General features: G+C 42.2%; 1 protein-coding gene and 1 long non-coding RNA gene across 2 annotated transcripts in view; one reads left to right on the top strand and one right to left on the bottom strand.

Moving 5' to 3' along the window:
• The window catches only part of AGAP1 (ArfGAP with GTPase domain, ankyrin repeat and PH domain 1), a 375,973-nt gene extending 370,843 nt beyond the window's left edge, over positions 1–5,130 (bottom strand). Inside the window, exon 1 of the mRNA XM_062578166.1 lies at positions 4,916–5,130. Coding sequence (XP_062434150.1) covers positions 4,916–5,078 — 163 coding nt within the window. The 5' untranslated portion in view covers positions 5,079–5,130. The remainder of the gene's footprint in view (positions 1–4,915) is intronic.
• A 280-nt stretch (positions 5,131–5,410) lies between these two features.
• LOC134142309 (uncharacterized) lies at positions 5,411–17,509 on the top strand. The gene is made up of 3 exons (XR_009958821.1): positions 5,411–5,457; positions 7,729–7,805; positions 17,448–17,509. It is a non-coding gene; the product is annotated as an uncharacterized LOC134142309 (long non-coding RNA).
• Positions 17,510–22,203: the final 4,694 nt, after the last annotated feature.

Genomic DNA, 22,203 nt, shown 5'->3' on the forward strand with positions numbered 1-22,203 from the left:
TTAAAAGCTTAAGGTTTTGCTGTTGATTTGCCATTTTTAAGCACTTACCCAATAAGCATCTGGTATTTATTTTTTATAATCCAGAAAACAGTCATTCTACCTGGAATAAGACAGTCCAGTAATCTAAAGACACCACTACAATTAAACCAAACTTTCAGTTTACCATCCAAGTAAACCTAGGGACAAACATTTCCATTTCCTTGGTTATTCAAATGCTGAAGCCTACCACCTTCTTCATGAAAAAAGAAACACTTCTCCTTTTTGATATTAGCCATTAACACTACAAACTACGTACTGCACTTAGATTTGTCTGTCCCAAAGTCTACAGAAAGGAAGACAAAATCACATCAAGGAAATTATTACCTTTTAGCTAGGTTAATACAGAATACAGTACACAAAGTTGTTCATGTATAGCTACAGCAGAATAAAAACATTAAGATAACTTTTTCAAACATGTTACATCAGCTCATACAAGCAGTAATCATTGCCTAAGTATAAATCAGTACTTATGTATATGCAAACTCAGAATATATTCAAATGCACCTATGAACTAGATATGGAGAAAACACTCCGGCATTCAGATTCAATGTATGTAAATGCATCATATTAATTCCTTGTGAATTTAATTCTGCAGGGAGTTTGATCCACAACTCAGAGACAGCACAAGCTTGAATAAGGTGAGCGATATCGAGGTTCCATATTTAATTGTTTTACGTAACACTTGTTTTTCAGCTGTCTTTTTTGCCTAAGTATTTGAATGATACCATCATTCTTTTGATGTTTAAAAGCAGAAAAAAACAACAAAAAAAAACCCACAAAAAACACAACATACTCGCAACCCCAGCTCCCCTAGAGCTTGACTGAATCATCTATCTGTATGCTGGAGATACAAGTCTGCTTCAACAAACAGATAAATAGGAGCGACTGGCATCAATTTTCAGAGTGACTATACTCCTTCCCAAGTCCTATCCTATATAGTTAGCTTTTGCTACTTCCCATGAGTATTTGTATGCCTGCAGGAAAGCTCACATTTATGAAAAGAAGGCTACTTTACAGCAGTGATCCACCTTCCTCTCATCACAAAGCTGCCAAATTAAACAAATGTCACAGTCTCAACTAAGTGTCACTCATTCTCAAGGAAAAAGTCAAAAAAATCAACATTGATGTGCCTGGCATCCTTCTATCATCACAAGTAGGAGAAAACATACGTTCAGAAGAAAAAAACAGATAGTCTTGCACTCAACAGTAGAAAACAGTATCTTTACAGCACATTCACTTTTCAGTATGTTCATTTTTCATGGTGAACTCATCTGTCTCATAGCTCAGCAGCAACATACATTTAAAATTACTATTGTCAACAACTCAAAAATTGAGTACATTATCACCAATAAATCTAGTTCCCCTACACTACTGCCCTTCTAACATGCCTGGTGTCAGCATCGAGTTGCAAATTTAGAGGGCTTCAAGAAAAGAATAGTCATAACAGCTAGCAAGACCAACATGGAATCCCATATCAGTTACTGACAGACTCCTCTAGTGAATGTGAACTCAAACCGTGCTTCCAGCTCCACCCTGTGTTATTTCATTTTCAAGAAACAGGACTTTTTAAATGACTCAAGAAAAAAAATAAAAATAAAGCAAAGTTTGTATCTTCTCCCATTCTCCCCCACCCCCTCCCACAATGCACCCGGATCTCCGCACTGCCTTGAGCAAGTATTTTCCAAGTGCACAGACCTTGCCTTTCTTCTAAGGCTGATGTTTTTTCTCAAGTCTCAAGACTGATAGGAAACACTTAATAGTCATAATCTCACCTAAAACTCAAATTCACATTCACAAGACATTATTTTTACATCTTTGTTTTCTTTAACAGAAAAATTACAATGGAAATAAGATGCTCTGGGTCACAGTCATTCATAAATGAATACTGTTTGGTATAGCATCTGAGATTTAAGGCAACAACTCTCCCTTAGATAAAAAAATATACAAATACACAAAACTCCCAGCTTTCCTATACATTAAATATATATAGGTCTATACATTAAAGTATAAACCAGGGGGAGAGAGGGAGGAAAAAGCCTTATAACTGCCTGCAGATTACATAGAAGTCAGCATCTCAAGCCTGTTTTACTAGTAGAGGATTAAAGACATCTTGCTATATTTTCACTGCCTCTCTCTGGTTAGAGAAGTACACTCAAAACCTGTAGCAGTGCTAGCTGGAGCAAAATCTATTTTGACGGGCTTACCACCACAAAAAAAAAGAAAAAACTATTTCAGACACTCATCACTACCTATATTATACATCTGTTAATAAGAAGTAAATTAGCAACAGTGTTTGTATAGACTTAGAGGCCAATATGACATTGATACTGTTAGATTGTTCTGAAATTCCTTTGTGAAGGATTAGAAATTTTATTTTCATGTTGTTTCACCTTTTTTTTTCTTGGTTTTGTAGCATTACATTGTTATAAAACTTTAAGAATGATAGTCCAAGTTTGGGGTGATAAAAAAAAAGAAGCTGATACAATGATGTTAAGACAAACATGTAAGGGTAGGAAATAGCTGAATGCATCTTGAAATCCCAGGATATTTCCAGCAGTTTCAAGACTGCTGAACTCAATCCATGTTTTTTCTCCCCATTTCTGTGCACACTACACACCTGATGTACAAGTTTTTGCATACTGACCAAGTATCAACATATTTGTCGGTAAAACCATTAACTATCTGTACATGTTCTGTCTGTCATGAACTTAACTATAGTTAACATTGTAAATGACAGCATCTGAATTTGTCTGCCTGCTTTATATGAATTTCATATAATAAAAAATGGAATTGAAGAGCATGTTATTAAATTATTGACTCTGACCTGCAGCAAAATGCAGGCAACCCATTTTCAATTGTTTTTATCCAGTGTTTTTAGTTCATTAGTTTTTCCTCACTCAGAACTGTTGCATCTGATAACATATCAGATTACGGATAGTACAAGGGAAGAAGTCTTAGGTCTCTTTTTCTGCTTAAAGAAACTGTTTCAGCAAAAAGCTACTTAACATTTTCTCATGCTAGCCACATGCCAACTACATCCCAATTTTTATCTACCAGAAGGAAGGTTGAATACATTGCACTTGAAAAGCTTGAAATATGTAGGGAGTATTGTTAGACTGCTAAATTCTTTACAGCTCAGATAAAGAGACTTCTAGTATTTCAGCAGCAGCAAGACACACTATTATAAGTTATTCCTACACGCTATATAAAGTTACTACATAGGCTTAAAAGCTGCTATCAGTCAGAAACAGTTAGATAAAGGCATCTTGGAAAGAATACCATGTGCAGTTGCAATCCAGGAGCAGGATTTTCCCTCCCTTATATATGCCATTTTTTGAATATTCAGAGTTATTTGAAGAGCCCCAAGAACAGAGAAGATTTAAAATAAACTTTTTTTCAGGCAATTTTTTCCCATGAATCACATCTGCTGGCTTCATGATTCAGTGCCCAATGCAAGTTAACCAGCAAGTTTTACACGAGAATTTTACTCATCAGCCGGACTCCGCTTTTGAAGCGTACTTGCCATCCGCTATTTCAGTTTTAAAGCTTTTGAATTTTTTAAATGAACAGCATTACAGTTACGTAACGCAAATCATTAATAGATGGAGATGAACATAACTCACATGCCATAAAAATAGCTACATAGACTGCTCCACATTCTCCTCTTGCTCCAACACAAACTCAGTTGCATCAGTACATCCTCAACATCTTATTCAAGGAATATATTTATACCACATAAACATGCATTAACTACCAATACAGAAGAAATACATGTATATGCTTTGCTGAAGAACATCCTCCACCCTGCAGAAGTCCAAACACCACCGAGAAAGGAACAGTGGAGCCCATCTCTTCAATGAAAGAGGAAAGCAGAGGGAAGCACTGCCGCAAGGGGCTCAGAAATCCACCATAATTTCAAGCAAGCGACAAGCATCATGGAGAACATGCATAAAATTGTACAACGTACAAAGTCTCTGTATCAAACTTAGCATGTGACAGGTGCTGCCAGCCTCAGGGACTTTCCATACAATAAATCTCCTTTGCAAGGCCATACAACTTAAAAAAAAAAAAAAATCTTAAAATGCACATTCTCGGTCAAAATTGTTTGCAGATACTTTCCTTCAGCATCACTGGAGTGAGAAGAAGCAAAGTTCCCAACAGCAATAATCTCTTCTTACTATGCACTTCCTAAGACTCCCTTAAGGATAGACCCATATAAATCTAAGCCTAGAAGCCTGTTAACTCCATGCTGACTTCACACCTGTGTCTTTACACCATTGCATAGACTACTGCCCTGTAAGCCAGCTGTACATCTTGTTTACCTACTTAATACCTCTAAACCGGAACCAGTACTTTAAAGGTCTGCAAGAGAAAAGGAAAAGCACACTAAGGAAAATCTCGTTTTCTCAAAGCCTTGCAAAGGTAAGCAACAAGCATCATCCCTGTACTTTAACCCTGTCCTAACAGGACTGCTGCTCTGCCTGTACACTGACAGGCAGCAAGTAGCAAAGCAACTTCTCCCTGCAGTGCTGACTGTCCCCTTCCAGCAACACTCTCGACAAATCCACCTCTTGCCTGGTTGTAAAGACAACGCGCGCCAAGGAGCACCCTGGGCATTCAGCGTGGAGGAGCGGACGGGCAGCAGGTCAATCGCCCCCAAACAACCGTGCCGGCAGAGAAGGAGCAAGAAGGGGGGGAGAGGGGGGGGGAAGAGAGAGGAGGTGGAGAAGGCGGCCCGGAGGGCACAATAGCTGCTGCCAATGCGCCAGCGAGCGCCCTGCGGGCCGGGCCACGAATGGGCAAAGCAAAGAGCAGCACTTGCTCCGGGCCCCCCGCCCCCTCTCTCGCGAGCGCCGCGCCGGGGCCGCCGGCTCACCTTCGATAGCGATGACATGCTCGCGGATCTGGTTCTGCAGCACCGGCTCCTCCACGCGCTCCAGCAGCTCGTAGATGGAGTAGATGTTGGGGTGCACCGACTCGAAGCGCTGGATCTCGGCCCGGATGGCTGCCGAGTTGGCCAGCTGCTGCTGGTAGTTCATGGTGCGGCCGCTCGCCGCCGCCCGCCCGCTCCGGCCCGGCGCCTCCGCCACGCTCCGGCCCGCGCCGAGCTGCCCCCCTCGCAGGCCGGCGGGGCGGCAGGGGAGGGCGCGCCGGGGGCGAGCTGCCCGCCCGCCCGCCGCCGGCTCACGCGCGCCGGCCCCCTCCGCCTCGCAGCCCGCACGGGGCACCGGGGCCGCCCGCGGCCCGCCCGCTGTCACTTCATCGCGCCGCCGGGGCAGGGCAACTCAGTAGCCCCCCACCCCCATGGCGGCGGCGGCGAGCTCCTCACCGCCCGCGCCGACGGCCGGCCCCTCCGCAGCGTCGCGCCCCCGGCCCAGCCGCCGCCTGCTGCCCGGCGCCCCGCGCGCGACGAGGCTGGTAAGGGGGAACGTGGCGGGGGGGGGTGATAACGGCCACGCCAACGGCCGCGCACGCGCCCCCGCTCTCTCTGCGGCGCGCGCTCGCTCGCTCCGGGACGACCCCCCCGCTCCGCTCTGCTTCTCCCCCCCCTCCCGCGCGCTCGCTCCACTCTCCCCCCCTGCGTCCTTCTCGCCTGCCCGCCTCACGCTCACGCAGGCCACGCCCCCTCCCGCCCCGTAACGTCACCGCGCAGCCCTCGTTGGTCACGCCCCCGGGCCGCACACCGCACCCCCGCCCCGAGCCCGCCGCGCGGCACCCTGGGAGTTGTAGTCGGCGCGGGGCAGGCCGCAGCGGCGGCCTCGTCGCCGCGTTTCCCGGAAGGGCCCTGCCCCGAGCCGCTTCCTCGGAGCCGGTTGCGATGCACCCGCGGTCGCAGCCAGCCCGGCGTCCCTCGCTCGCGGGGAGCCCTGAAGGGCGGCAGGCGCCTCTTCTGCGCGGACGTCCAGGCCGCAGGGAGTACGCAGGCCGCTTCCTGGCGCCTAATGCCCTTCGTAGTTGCCAGCCGCCTCTGGCAATAGCCCCAATTCTTTGCGTATCATAAAGTGTGTAATATACTGTATTGCCCTGAAAGCTTGGTATGAGAAAAAACGGTGTTAAAAAAACAGCAGCATTCTCAGTCAAAAAGCTATGAATTGAATTTCGTATTAGATGAACAAATTGCAGCCTAATGGAAAATTGTTATCATTGGCATAAACAAGTATTATTAGCAATATCATTTGCGGAGCAACTGTGCACAGAGTTAGAAATTCACCCCAGCAAATCCATTTTTAGGTTAATTTTTTATGAATTTAAACTTCTAAGCTGTAAAATGTGCAACAAGCATTAATATGCAAAAGATTTGAGCACAAGGACACCCTGGTAAGGGATAGCCTCAGAAAACTGTACCATTTTACTGACATGTCCCCCAGCAGTGAATGGTGTAATCTCTATTTATTTTTCCCAAAATATTTATACAAAATACCATTATTTGGATGTACACCTCTGGCGTGGCATGCATGAGAAACTGTTATGCTCTCATAAAGTTGTTTCCCTAAATTACTTATGACAAGCTTTTTTATGTTTTTAAATAATTTATCTTTTTGAAAAAGCTTTGTCTTGAGTACTTGGTGTTTGGTCATGTTAGATCTTAAGGCCAGAGGAGATAAAAGCTTCTGAAAACTTAATGCATTTATCAGATTCATGCATCTGTTTTAGAAAATGCAAATTGCTTTTTTTTTTTCTTAAGGATGTCTGCGAAATTCATAGTGGTGCAGATCATGTGACTTCCAGGGCAGAAATAGTAATTATAGTAATGCAACTGTATTCTTAACCCAAATGGCTTAAGAGAGTAAGGCTGGCTGGTATGTATAACCCAAACAAGGCTCGGTAAGCTCAGCTGCAAGCGGAAGAATATGGGGTATCATAAAATCCAATACTTAATGGTGCTGTGTCCATTAGTACTTAGTGACATAGTAGCCGTCTGCTCGCTGGCTTGTCTATTGACACTCTTTTGCAGGTCTTCCTTAAAAAAAAAAAAAAAAAAAAAAAAAAAGAGAGAGAGAGAGAGAGAGAGAGAGAGAGAGCTGAAGGAAGGACAGAGAGATCCTCCAATTAATGGCTGTGGTGCTGTTTCTATCAGTTGCTTCTAAGCAAATTCACATAATACATATGCTATTATGCCTAAGATAAGAAGTTGCTACCAATTCATGCTGTAACAGAGCAACTACTACCTTGTTTGCAGATAAGCCCAGTAACACTTGGCTTTCTCGATGTGATGGCTTACACCAAAAAACAAATTATACAACCAGCTGCAGAAGTGAAAGAAAGAGGTGTGATATGAGATAGAGTTTTTGGTACTCCTGCTTGTGCTATTCTGAGAACAGATACACCTAATTAACTGCAAATAGCTTTCACATTCACATTAAGAAGACCTGAACAGTCTTTTTGTCAGCAACCAGTAAAAGTGAGCTGACCATTTTAGTTACCAAAGGGAACTTACTTTTTCCTAAGACAATCACTTATCACAAATTTTCCCATTCTGATTCTCACACAGGGAAACCTTCAAATCAAGCTGAGGAACAAAAGCTTCTCAGTGTTGGTTACTGACTGCAGCAAGGGCTGTTTTTTACTCATTTGGACAGTTAAGGAAGAGAGGGCAAATATGGTCGTAGATACCTGTGTCTTCTTCCCTCTTTCTTCTCAACAGGAATTGTTATAATTTATATCAATGTTCTTATTTTCTAATCCTAGGAAAAAATATCTTGAGTGGATAACAAGAATTGCAAGAAGGATATAGTCCCTGCTTTGATTTGTGAGCACTCTTCAAGGTATTTGTTGAAGATAATAACTTGTGAAGCATAACAGGATTTTTGCTTTCAGTCACCTTAAACTGTTTGCATAAGCTAATGGGATGAGGAAAGCTAGTAAATGAAAGCTATAATGCTCTGATTTTTCCTCCCTCTACCCTGATTTCTACTGTTCTGGCATAGAAGCATTGCATCACACTACTTGATCTTTTCACAAAATGCCTAAGTCAACAGCAGAACAAAGTTAAGCAATAGCCCCTGTTACATACGGGGCTGACTGTTTCCACTGCTGCCTTATTCCTTATATCCTTCCAGCTCTAGAAGTGGTTTCATGGTTGGCTAAGATATGGAAAACATTGCCAGTTAGAGTAGTCTCAAATGTAAATAGATGCAGCTACTACACACAAAAAAAACTGGAGCATTAAAACCCCCTGTTAATACAAAGCCTTTCTCTAATACTCTGACTCATACACTTTCTATGAAGCTTTTGCTATCCTGATTTTTTTTTTTTTGCTACATAATAGCTTCCGTGTAAGCTTTGTAAAATTAAAGCAAAATATAAGCTACTATTGCAGCTTACTCAGATAGCTCCTGTAAATACGCTGTAACAATAAGTAACATTCGCTTGTGCTTGCTGCTGAGATTAGCCTGAAATGCTGCTTGTGATGCACAGAGCAATGCTGATCTCTTAGCTATTAAACTCTGTTACAAGGAGTCTGGCTTCTGAAGTGCCCCATCATCCTTTAATGTGAACTGGCAAAGGGAATGGCTTTGGCAGCACTGCTGTGAGCCATTAACGAATCTAGCCTGGTTTTTATTTGGTCTGGGCCATGGCTAGCTTGGGCACTTTGCAGCTTTTCTGGGCCTGCTTTTGTCAAAGGCGGGATGACCACTAAGGTTGGTGCTCATCTCTGAATCTGTGGAGATCATGAAACTTGGACTATTTTTACGATTCTAAAGGGCTGATGTGCTTTGAAGTGAAGCGCACAGAATGAGCATGACCCCGGGTTAGTCTTCTGTCACTGGAAGCAGGGCAGTGCCTGGTTTTCCTTTCAGAGGGCGAGCTTCCTGCTGCACTGCACTCCCATAGAGCAGATTCTGTGCTTGGTTATGTACCACGGTGCCATCTGTGCCAGCCTCCTACTCCTCCTCCCTATCTAACAAATCCACTCATTGCCGTGACTACAAAAAGATAAATCAGATGATTTCATTATGATTTCAATTTGCTATTCCTTGAAGTATTCAGTAACTGGGAAGCAGCACTGAGGCCATATGTCAAACAGCTCTAGCTCCCAGTTCCTACTTTTCCTAGGAATAATCTGTCCACTGTGGCCTAACTGTACAGAAAGTGTAGGAAAGAAATCTGAGAATATGCAATTGCTGTAGCTGAACTTTTGACATCTGGACAATTCAGTTTTGTTTTTAGAACTGAGTCTTGACAGGTGGTGCTAAAAACTAGCATCAGAGTTAAACCTTAATGGAAATGTGATTGTATAAAACATCCTCAGAGGAGTTAAAGATGGGGTTCACAATCCCAAGAAGCTGATATTTAAGTGCAGATCTTGGAAATGGAGAACTCTCATGGAATTTCATTTGAATACCCAGTGTTGCCTCCCTCTGATGTTCTGTAGCAACATAGTGGAGCATGCCTTCCTGACTGCTGAAATGACAATTAGGCAGGACTAACTTTTAGTTACTAAATCAGTAGCTGAAATGTTTATTGAAATTACATAAAAAAAAAGAGTTGAAACATCCTATCCTGATCAGTGACAGCATTTAATATGCACACTCAAATATCACAGATAACTAGACAGAGAGGTTCACTTGCAGACCTAGTAGAGAAAGGATTAACTAAGAAAACTGAGAATATAAGGATTCTGTTCATCCAAAGGATGATCCAAAAAAGGAAGTCCCTGGTCATGAAAGAGCTAGCTGAGAGTCATAAGCAATATTTCACTTAGTGAGGTCTGTCTCCCTGCTTGTTCATGAGCTTATACCCTAGCTGTTCATGTGACCACTGTTGGTACGAGCAGTGTTGTGTTTAATGCATGGGGTGTGTCTGGAAAAATACAGGAAACGTTAGAGATGCATCTTTGTGCCTGCTAATGCTGACATCACCATGCAGACTAAAAACAAACCCATATGGAAAACAGCTATGGAAACATCAAGCTCTCCTGAATCACTTTTGTCATGGTCTGCATTGGAATGTCAGAATATAAACTTAAATAGGCTAAGCTCCCTGTGGTAACAAATTGGGATGAAATTCTGTTATTTTACTGGGGAAAAATTTAGGTCAGTCAGTTACTATCACAGAGTGATTAGATTGCTCAAGAAGCTTTAAAACAAATGTAACTAATGAATTAACCTCATTCACAGACTGTGAAATCTGTTCTCAGAGAAATGCCAACTAGCTCAAATAATACTAATCATGGGGTAGCAACAACAAGTGGTTGTTGAAGTTCTAGCTCAGTCTTCAGTGTTCTTGTGATACCTGAGAAAATGATACTCTATGCCACAGCTGCTTGAAAAAACATGGGGTGGCAAAAGCAACCAGAAATTCTGACATTGTTTGCAGTTTCAGACAGTGCTACTTTAAGAGACTTCCACTCAGAAATAAACTATATACTAGCATTCTGCTACAGAGCAAAGAATTAGCAGTAACAATATGTGTTCACCATATGGGGAAAGATGTTCTGGAGTCAACTGTTGGTTTTAGACCCCGGAATTTAGATTTTCACTAATCTGAAATTGTCTGAAATGTTAAAATGAGCCATTGCTTAAACTGCCTCAGTTTTCGGCTTCTTGTTAAGTAAAGTCTCACTGTAAAACTGTTTATAGTATTTACAGATCTACACAACTATCATCTTCATTAAACCAAAGACACTGATCAAATCTGGAGTTGTGTGTAGCTGTTGTCAGGCTGATAATCATCTATTTTCTAGTCTTAAAACAGGGAGTTAAAATGTTTACAGTGAAAATAAATGTCATCTTCAGATGAAGAAAGAAAGAAGGCTTTAAGTCCTGAGTTCTACTTGTGCTATCCAAAGCTTAGACAGCTTCATTTCAGTGCAAACTTCAACTACATGTGGTAAAGATTTTTTCAATCTGCCCATTGATATTGGTACCCCTGAGTCAGGGCTCAGTTAACATCCTGAATTTTATACCGGAGTTAGTCCAGTGACAGCCTCATATCCCTATTCCTGGATACTCAGCACTTTATTGAGCTCTTATTGTAGCTAAATATGATTACACTGAAAGTGTCTCTGGGCTTATTCGTGTTGTCACTTCCCTGACAGAGAATCAATATTTGATTCATCACATAATTCCAGGTTAAGCTCAGATCTAGCTTCAGCTGTGCTATGCTGACAGGGCTTTAAGCAGTAGGGAAAAATAGCTCAGTTGTTACCTTTGAAATTTCAAACATGCTATCAATTTCATACAAAATACTATAGGAGAGGTCTCTCAGTACTGCAATTCAAACTAATCTATTAGAAAAATAACCTTAGTTTAGAGCAATATCACATGCATAATGCTGTAATATCTCATGGTAAGGAATGAAGAGACAGGATAAGAAATGGATAGAGAAAAGCAAAACAACTAGGTCAGACAAACTGTGGTCAGGACCCTGTGCTTCAAGGAGCTGTAGGTAACTATCAAGGAAGATCATGTTCCCAGGACTGTCCCAGTGAGAGTTACCTGTTGCTGAGGAGCTAAGCTTGCTCCATCAAAGAGGGTCTAAAGAGCAGTACGGATCTTCCTGTTGTGAGGGGCAGTGACCTACCCTTGCCCTTGCCTGTACCTCTTCTGAAAAAAAAGGTAGCAAAGAAGTCTTCACTGAGTTTGTGCTACCAGAAATGTTCCCCTGAAGGCAAGACAGAGATCAGAACTATGAACTCCCTTTCTGTTGAAGACCTTGTGAAAGATATTTTAAGAGCATGACATTATGCAAGTGGCTTACCCAGCATCCCCTAACAAGGCACCAAGGTAGCAGATTGCATAGTTGAAATAGCAACTTCAAATATACAGCTACAGAACATGGCTATACATCACAACATTTGTCTGGTAGGAAACCAAAATGTTTCCTTTGGTGTTATGTGCAGGGGAGCGAGTTATTGTTGATCAGAGATGGGAGGTAAAATAGCATGAAAGCAAAGCTGAGAACTGCAGTCAGAGGTTGTCATGCTCTTCCCCTACATTTCAATGAGAACTCTTGTTCTTCTTGCCCTAAACACTTGTGTGTGCCATGGCAGGGAGAGTGCTGCTTGTGAATACTCGTATTAGAAAAGCAGCTTGCCATAGCAGTAGCTTGGGAATGGACTAGCAGGCATTTGGCTGCAGCTGTGCAACAGGCTTTGTGGCCAGGAAGAAGAGTGCTGTCAGGCAACACCAGAATCCACAGCAATACATGGTGGGTGAGCAGAGTTGCTCACTTCAGAGCTTGAGCTCTCAGGATGGCTACAGACTCCCGGCAATAACATCTGGAGTTCAGCCCCGCTGCTTGTTCCAAACAGGTCTGGCCCTGTACCAAGGACAGTAGTTCTGAGTATGACGTTTATTCCTCCTGGGTATGTATTTGACAATAGTGTAACTTGAATTGCTTTTCTTTGGAACTTGTCCTTCAGAATCAGTAATATTTACTTGGCACAGTAATTCCACCCCTTTGGTTTTCCTATGTGAGAAGTTTCCCTGAGGAGTGACTTGTATGCCATGACAGCACAGAATCGGCCCTTAACCCCAACAACCCCCAACAAGCAGCATTGTCCCTCACTGGTGCACCATGCCAGAATGGGGGGGTCTCCAAAATGCCATCAACTGTCATCTAGAACATGGTTACCATAAACACTGATGGGATTTGCTGGGTCTGTACATTCTTTAAACTGCTCAACAGCTCACTGATAACAACTCAGCCTTTTGCAGTGGAAGGCTGTCATAGTAGAGATGGTTTCTCTGGCCTGCTTGCACTGCACTGTGGTCTACAGAAAGCGCTGCGGAAGAATTCCCCAGAAAGGGTCTGGTACTCACTGCTAGTGTGTGTCACCTTACGTGCCCCCTTTGGTAGCTGTAGCTTTTTGATAAATAAGTAATGCAATCCCACAGGTTATTTGTGTAGAGCTAAGGAAGGGCTCTTAGCATATTTCCACCTTCACATTTTACTTACAGTTTGCCTAGGTTTGACCTAATTCTATGCATAAGCTGGGCTTAGCGGTGGAGTCTTGGAAATGTTTCCAGCTGTTAAAGCCCGGCTATTTCTTCTGCAGTAATTACTGCTGTTCTAAAGCTCTTCACCAGCTATGTATCCTAATATTAACACAAAAAACATATTTTCTGTGATTCTAAGCTTTGGAAAAGCTTCTTATAATGGCAGGACTTATATTCAATGTCATACAGCACTATGGGACCTGCTCATCCCAGGTTGCTTGCTGCTAGGTATATACTGAACTGGAAAATCTCCTTCCTGTGTACCCACTGCTATCATAGCACTGTTATTACAGGATAAAATAAAGTGTTGGATTGTTTTTGTAAAGCTGGGTGTGATTTTTCATTCCACTGCAACTTCCCATCATTTGCAAAAACTAAAAATAGAAAAAAGGGGGGAACAAGTATAATAACGTGAAACTTGATACTCAATAATAATTTGAACATCATGAGGCTCTTAGAGAATGCTGCACAATTATTATAGCCAGGGAGGATTATTAGCAGTAAACATCTAGCCAAGAAGCAACCCTTGTTTGAACTAGGGCTACCTAAATCATACTCTTTATGTCTAAAGCACAGAGAGGACACAGTCGAGGAGTTACTAAATAAATGTCATGTTTTCCATGTACAGTTACCTTCATCCAGAAATGCTTTGGACTTGCCCAAATCTCATCACCTTCCATGAACCACTTAACATGAATTTACTGGGATGGGAAGTTACAACTACACAAGGGACATCAGATCCTGAAATTTGAAAGAGAAAGGGTCATTCTTAACTCTCAAAGAACTGAGCATCCCTAGCATTTAGTTTAAAATGTAGGTTTGCATGACGTGCTTGCTGTTAGAAATATGTAACCAGCAACTCAAAATTTTAGACTTGATCCTGGTTAATACTTGAACTATCCCTCAGTATGTCATGTATCCATAACAGAGCTAGATGTAGCATACATTACAGTAGGAAGCTACTGTAAAACCTGTTGATTCTCCTGCTTTATAAATAGCCAGAGGTTTCCCACTAGAATTCCACTGCAACAAACACTCATGCACTTAAATTAGTAACTGACATGTGAATTGTAGAGGAACCTCATTCTGGTATTGCAGTTCCTGAGATGGTTCCTCTGAGACTTCCTGGAATAGAAATGTACCGACTGTGCTTGCTCCCAGCTTGCCGGCAACCGTGGAGTGAATACCACATGAGCTGCTACAGAGCTCAAACTGGGAGCTGCTGGGTGCTTGCCCTGCTGAGGCAGGGTTTGCCAAAATGTTGCAGTTCTGTAGAGGGTAAGTTGCTCCTGGGCAAGACGAGTAACCTGAGGAACATACCAACTCAATTAAGGTAGTCCTGCAGCAGAAACCAGTAATTTTCACTTAGGGTGGAAGTGACTATGTTAGAAGTGATAATGACTCCTCCCTTGCATAGGTTATGACCCGTTCTTCAAAACAAAACAAATGGCATGTTTTCTTTTATGTCCTGGTTTAGCCTCTCAGAGGCAGAACTCTACTTGCTGATCATTAGCCTGTGTACCACCACTGAAGCAAGCTGTAGGATGAGGTTCTAAAGGCTAATGTTATCAATGATTAACTATGATACAGCTTTTTTTCTTCAGAGGATCTGAGTCCTGGCCCCACTGCTTTCCTTTGCAGAATGCCCAGAGGCACCAGAATCGGACCTTTTAGCAGAGATGCCCTGTGTGAAATGGAGTTGTCTTTCTGTCTGCTAGTAGGAAGACAAATGATAGAGACAACGTTGCTGGTGTGCTTAGCTGGGGAAGAAGATCTTGGGCCCAGGTCCTGTATGCATGTTAAAGGCAGGCAAACACTCTCACTTCCCTTCCCTTCCCTTCCCTTCCCTTCCCTTCCCTTCCCTTCCCTTCCCTTCCCTTCAAGGAAAACCTTGAAGGGAAATGAAAGGAGTTTGAAAAAGTACGGTCAGAGCCTTAAGGAATTACTAGCATTAGCTCTATGTTGAAACAGCTGAAGAAAGAAGCTTCCAAAAGCTGGACACTGCTCATAGGCACAGTTTCTGTAGTTGGTACAGTAATCAGTTGATGGCTGATGTCCAGACTAAAGTGAATGGAATAGTATTTTGTCTGCTGGAAAACATTTCCTCTACTTTGCAGAGGCAGCTTAGATCCTTTCCCCTGCTCTTGCATTATTTGTAAAGTTTGCTTCAGCTTTTCTGACACCTGGAGAGGGAAGGCTTGGTCCCCTTGGCTCTTCTAAAGGTGGAGAGTGTGTTAAAAAGAGAGGTCAAGTGTTGTTACAGTAGCTTCAGAAGAGGTCTTGGGGATTTTAAGCACCAGAATTCGGTTAAAGCCAAAAGACTAAAGTATGACATCCCTCAAAGAAAGCTAAATTGTTACTTTTAGAGCAGATTAGCTAGATCCTGTGGCTCAATCCTCTCCTTGAAGTATTCTTAAGGCAGTAAACTACCATGTATCAGCAGTGTGGTACAGGTTGGTTTCAGACAGCACGGAAAGCTGAAAGACCTCAAAGCCTAGCCTGCACCTTGTCTTGTCTACAGGATTAACTCTTGTCACTACTTTGAAATGCAAGACCCTAGATAAAATGCAAACTTAGATCTCCTTGAACTCAACTGACGTGAGATAGCTTCAGACATGATGGGCCTGCATTTTGCAAGGAGGGAGGCTAGGATGCAGACATGTCTCTACCCCTTGTCCAAAGTTCAATACCGCATGCAACAAGCTGCTGTTGACCTAAGCCTTTAAGGGCTAAAAACAGTGGAGTCTTGGCATTAGTTTTCAGAATAGTAGGCTGGATGAAGTAAGATGAAAGCATGTCTTGGAATGTTACTTATTCCTTTGTCAGTCGCCTCAGTTTTTATAAATATGACTAAGTCATTAACCTTCAGCCATCTATTGAGTTTTGATGACCTGTGTGGGAAGTGTTTAAAGCTACCACTACATACTTCTGAGGGCTCAAGAAAGGGCTACAAAGACTTGGCTCAGAAGGGTTTATAGTCAAATCAGCCATCATAAAATTAGGTCATAATAAAGCAAGTGAAAAATTTCTACTGTGGTCTCCAGTAGCAGCACTTCAGGCCTACTATCTTGAGAACCATAAACACTTACTTGTGTAAGTGTTTCATTCATTCAGTATCTATTCACTATTTGACTTGGGGGAAAAAAAAGTATAGTAGTATTTTAAATATTCCCTGACCCAGTTTTAGGGGCCTTGTAGTGTTAAACTATATATAAGGGACCTGGGATAAAGTACTCTCAAAGCTGAGATAAACTATTATAACAGTGGCTCTGTTTCTTAGATTGGAAAATGGAATAGAAAACTGAGTGCTCAGGCAGCTGACAAACACATGTGCACATCTGCTGGAGCTAGGCATGCAAAAACAGACCTGGAGATGCTGTTGTCTTGCAGAACATGAAATCTGGATGCAGATAGTTATCTAACCCAGAATACTTGGCAGAAGTCCCAAAAGCTAACTTCAACTCTATGCTTTCTTCTTTAAGAGTGATTGGTTTAACTGAGAGTTAATACTTTTGTTAAAAGCATTGTGCTCAAGAGGACAAAAATGTTACTGCTTCTTGGCAATAGCATTCCTGTTATTGGTGCAAGACATTCTGCAGGAATAAATGGAGACAACATCTCTATCAAGTGCTTCAGGTTGCTGGTTATGAACGTGAACCTAAATTGTATATATCAAGAACTCCATGGCTCTCACAATTGAATAGTCTTCTGACTTCAGGTAAGAGTGTACTCCAAGGGTACCAGTCCTGATGATAAATTTCATTTTCTGATGCTAATCTGAATAAACTATGTGGATTGAAACAATCAGTTTCATGGCCTGACATCACATGTTTGAGTGACAGGTCAAATTTCTATCATTAGATTCAATAGATGTGTATCTACCTGGTGTGGGTGCAGAGTAAGGATAGATAGTCTTTTGGGTTATACAGCTTAGAGGCACACTATTCTCACTCTGTCTTTTGAGTTACTGATCTAGAAGCAATTTTAGTCACTGCTTTAGAGAAACGAAGGATCACTGTGTGGTCTGGTAATGGATGGGAAATGGACAGGAAAACTGTAATGAGCGCAACTTCAGTAGAGATTATAATTGCATGCTAGTCTGCATTGACTAAATTGGCTGTTCCTAGCAGAACCAGAGCCCCAGCCTTTCCCCTAGAGGTATGGCTGAGATGCATCTACTCTTACAGTACTCATGGCAACTTATTCTTTCTTGGGGGCCTGATCTCAAGCAGAAACATGATGCAGTAACTCAGGGTTAAATCTTGTTGTGACAACAATACCAAGAGGTAGTGTGCCTCTAAATGAAAATGGGGAAATAGCCAGCAAGGGCAAAGTAAACTGAGGCAACTTCATAAGCAAAATAGCACTGCAGCACTGCAAAGGGAAGTGAGGAGTCATTCCCCAGAAGAGATTTCTCTCTGTGGCAGTGTATTTACAATGGCAGTCTTCTGTCTGTATTTACAGTGAGCAGTCTTCGAATGATTTGGAACTTCCCCTATCATAGTAACCAAAACAATGATATCATGGAGCGGCGATTCCTCTGAAGAGCCTGCTTAGAAGCCTCTCCAAAGGATTTTGATTGTGCTACCGCGGAGGTAATAGCCACTGCCTCTGATGTTAAACCAGAATCAACTTGGAAGTTTAGTGTTTAGTGGGAGATGGGGCACTTAAATGCAAGAACTGATCACATTTGTCTGATGTCTGTCCTTGTAAGGCGAGTGATAAAAGGTGCTAACACTCCCTTCCTGCCGAAAGAGATTCCAGAGGCCGTGCATGACCTCCTCCTAGCTGACGCTCTGTATCTGCTTTAGAGAGATGTTCAAAACTTTATCCCAAATTCCGGTTGAGTGTCTAGATATTAATTTGTGGGTAAAGTTGCTCTTCAGAGCAAAACAGGCATGAAAACTTTGCAACAGATGGGTCAGTTCTGGGCCTGTAAGGGCAAAACTGAGGAGAACATGGCACAACAGGAACTTAGAGCATTCCAATGCTTACGGACCTTGAACTGCAATGCACACTGTACGGATCACCTGGCACACAAACGCACAAGGAGAGCAGCCTGACTTCTTGTGGCCACTTGCACAGAGCACTGGGCTAGTATTTGGAAGGTTAGGTGACTTGTTGATAGACCACTGGGTGACAGTAAGCAGGTTGCAGCATTTTTTCTGCGCAAAAAAGCAATACTGAAGCCACTTGTAAAATATTTTAAAATGTAATGAGAAGTCCCAGCTGCCTATCAGGCACAAGTGCATCTGACTCGTTGCTGAACTGTGTAGGTTGCAGGGATAGTCAGGTTAGATTGGATTAATCATACCTGAGCTCTATTGAAATGTGTGGCACGGATGTGGGCAATGTCAGGAATGAAACAAACCTGAGGTCTTTTCCAAATGGAGGTTACCAGCAGGCTCACTTCCTACTTACGCTGTAGTTTTCTGGGACATATTGTTTGGAAATGGTTAATCAAATGCATGCTTGGAGAGGGACAAAAGGTTCAAAATTCTAATTGTATAGCACACGGATGTTGTAAATCAGGATAACCTGAAAGAAGAAAAGGAAATGTAAACTTGCCAAAACTGGTCTTAGCTGCTCGCAACTGCTTTAACAGTTGAGCTATGTAACAGCAACAGAAACAGGCAAAGTCAGCCTTGCAACTGCAAAATCTGACTTGGTACCAAGAACAATATAAAAGAGAAGCCAGAGAGATAAAAGGTAGGGATTTCTTCACAGTATATATGATCGAGCAGCACTTTTTTTGGACCCTATGAGGTTACTACTACAAGAACAGAATCTGGCATCTGAGATTAATAGACATCTTGGGTTTTTTTTTTTTTTTTTTTTTTTTTTTTTTTTTTGTTACTAATGCTAGTGTTAAAGCAATGATCAACTTTTAGTCCTAATTTTATCCACATTGCAATGAGCTTTAATAAGAGATTTTATTAATCATCTGAGAAATTGCAATAATTTAATGTAACACATATAACAGAAGATCAGCTTTTGTGTCTTTTCAGCCTCCTTCCACCACATAAACTTGTTGTTTGAAGGAATAAGATGCTGGAAGTTCATGGTGCTGGTTAACATGATCAGTCCTGGTACATGATTTATTGAGATGTCTGGTCAGCAGGTTGCTTTCTGAAGTGTCCCAACGGTGATGCTCACTTCAGCATTTGTTTGATTGGAATAAACAGCAAAAATGTGTTAAAAGTTGACTGGACCAGTTATGGACAAGCTAATAATGAACTCTTGGCAAGACAAACTTTATCTGCCTGAATTAGACTTTAGACTTTTAACTCTCTCAATTGAAAAAAATGAAATATCTCAGTACTTTGCATGAGCTCCTGCTCTGGGACAGTTCTTTTATCCCATTTAAACTGCTTGCAGGGATCTAAGATACAATTTTCTTGCAAAGATGAAAAAGGAATTAAAATAACTGAAGAAGCTATTTAGGAGTACATCATAGTGGATGGTTTGCCTAAGCAAAAGCATCTAAATGCTTTTTTTATGAGAAGAATTTCTTGCAAAAAAGTATTCTGCTAAAAATCAGTAGGTTCAATTAGTTCATGTTGGTGCTAATGAATTGGCTGATGAAATACAAACCTAAGCTATTTTTAATCAATTTAATTTCTATTCATCTTAGTAATACCCAGAGTAGAGCTGTCAGGGCTCTGAGCACACAAATAGGCTTTAATTGCACTGACCAGCCTCACCTGAGGCTTCCACCCACACCCAGCCAATGAGCCCAGAAGGCCCATTTAAGCTCAGCCCTGGGCTGTGGCTGGGCTTGGTCATAGATGCTACTGGTTTGGGCTCTGTTCTGTAGTCTCCTGGCCTTATCTCAGACTTGTCCTGTCATTATAGACCTGTCTCATTGTTACTGGGCTTTCTCCAACCCTGGTTACCTTCTCTGGGACAGGCCTGACTTGTAGATTGACTTCTCAGCTTGATCTTGGACTAGCCTCGTTACTGTGTGCATGTCTGGTGATCTGGGCTCCTGATGGAGGTTGAACCTAGCTACTATCTCTGCTCGCATTACTTGGGTACTGTAGGATGGGCCCTGGCTGGTGGCCCCTGCCCTACTGGCTGTGGCTCCCTGTCAGCAAGGGAGAAGCTGGCCTTTGTTGCTCCCTGATAAGAGCCTGGCAGGACAGCTCAAGCAAAAAGCTATTCCACTGTAGGGATTATTCTGTCTTTCAAATCTATCTTGATACTCTTTCCTGTCAAAGCTTTTGAGGCACCTCTGAACCAAGAAACTGGTGGGGCTAATTTGCAGTGTTTTCAATGAAGAGCTTGCTCATGTCAGTGAACTTTATCCCCATATTTTTTGCCTTGTTCCAGCTCACTTATTCAAGGTCAGGGAAGTGAGGGCTGAGGCTGAGCAGCTGAAGCACTAGAGCTTCAGCCATGCTGCCTGTGTAGCAAAACAGCAGTAGTAGTTCAATGTGTTTACATTCTGTCTTTACTCACTCTTAATTTTCACATATAATGAACTCTGTTCAGATGTTTTAGCACAGTGAAATGAGTTTATGGAAACCTGAGCTCAGTGGCAACCAAACACAAAAAGCGAATTGAACAGAACATTATGCTACTTTGCATAAGTCTGTAGTATGTGTGCATTTTAATATTGCATGTGGTATTTAAAAGCAGGAATGGAAAAAGCTCAGAAGGGTGACTGAAGCTATCAGTCTGCTTTTATATGGACTGTGTAGATTAAGACTTCTGGTAAAGAGAAGTGAATTCTCAGCTAGAGCCAGAAAGATGGGACATCAACTGAAAACAAGAGGAAGCTGGCTCACACAAAGATAAATTAGTTGTTCAGTTCCTTGCTGCCAAAAGCCCTGGATGCTGAAGTATATGTGAGTTCAAGAGGACGCTGATGATGTTAGTGGAAGAGATTACGTTACTAAATATACAAAGCCGTATCTGTGCTTGGGGGCTTATTTTATGATTCCTTTTATGTTCTTCCCTAGGCGTTTGCTAGGGATGGACCTGACCATATGGAAGCAGGATGTTGGACTATACTAACCTTTTCTATGATCTAGCAAGGTGGTTAGTAACGATGTGAAATATTTACTGCTGAGCATTTCTGAATGACTATTTCTTGGTGTTACATTGGACACTGACTCATTTGGGTTGGCCAGAAAATGGACAGTCATGCCTTTCTAAGACTTGGCACTATTCAGCTTGCTATCACTAGTTAGGAGGACTTTCACTTTTTGAAAACAGTCTCCTTTGGGGGAGGTAGGAGCATGCTGTTTTAACCACATGCAAAGGAAAAGTATGCACTACACACAAAATACACGCTCAGTGAATGCTGTGATACATTATTTCTGACTGTTTAGCCACAAAATGACATTTGACTGACCTTGTCAGCTGGAGAGGTGAACAGATAAAATAAATGAGTTCTCAGTCTGTGAAATAAACATATTTAAAATGCTGGGTAGGAGGTCAGTATGACTCATCCTTTCCATTTACTGGATGGCCTGGTGTATGTAGAGAAAAATCTGTTCTTCTGCTGAGTGCTTCAGGAGGTGTAGTGGGTTCAGGTGCCAAGAAGCATTACAAGTGCCTTCCAAATTGATGATCAATTTATGTAAAACTTGGAGCTCTCCGAATCTGATTTAGTGTGAGTATTGCTGTTAGGTCCTAAGGAGCAAGAGTTTCCCTACATCACAATGTCATTAGCCAATACATACCCTAATGTGCCATGAGCTCCCACAACTTGAGAGCATCCTTAACTGGCTTTGACTATCCATAAGATTATGGAGTAGTTGTGTAGAGGGTACTAGAACCTGCTTCTGTCCCAATACCACTGCCCTGAATGTGGGAAGTGGCACACAGCTCTGATCCTTAAGCAACCACCGCATCTAACTTAATGAGATGGCCTGATACTGGACTTGGAGGCAGCAAATCAGTCCACATTTAACACTGCCTAGGTAACAGCAAACTCTGCTGAGAAACGTTAAGCAGCTTTTACTGCCTTAGTGAGGAGATGCCTCAGTTTAATAACTTGCTTTTAAGAAGTCCCTGAAGGAACAGTGAGCTGTACATGAAGTTCTCTATAGGAGTTTAATTGGGTGGTATCCTTTAGAGGAACATTTGCTTTTTCTCAAGTCTGATTAAGAACTGGGCCTCTGGTTCCTAGCTATCTTGTTCTGCCTGCCTGGGACAGCTAAATAGGTATGGTTTGAGCTGGGTGAATGAATGCAGCAAAGCAATGTTCTTA

The sequence above is a fragment of the Rhea pennata genome, chromosome 6 (genome assembly GCF_028389875.1).
Source record: "Rhea pennata isolate bPtePen1 chromosome 6, bPtePen1.pri, whole genome shotgun sequence".
Classification (NCBI taxonomy): Eukaryota; Metazoa; Chordata; class Aves; order Rheiformes; family Rheidae; genus Rhea; species Rhea pennata.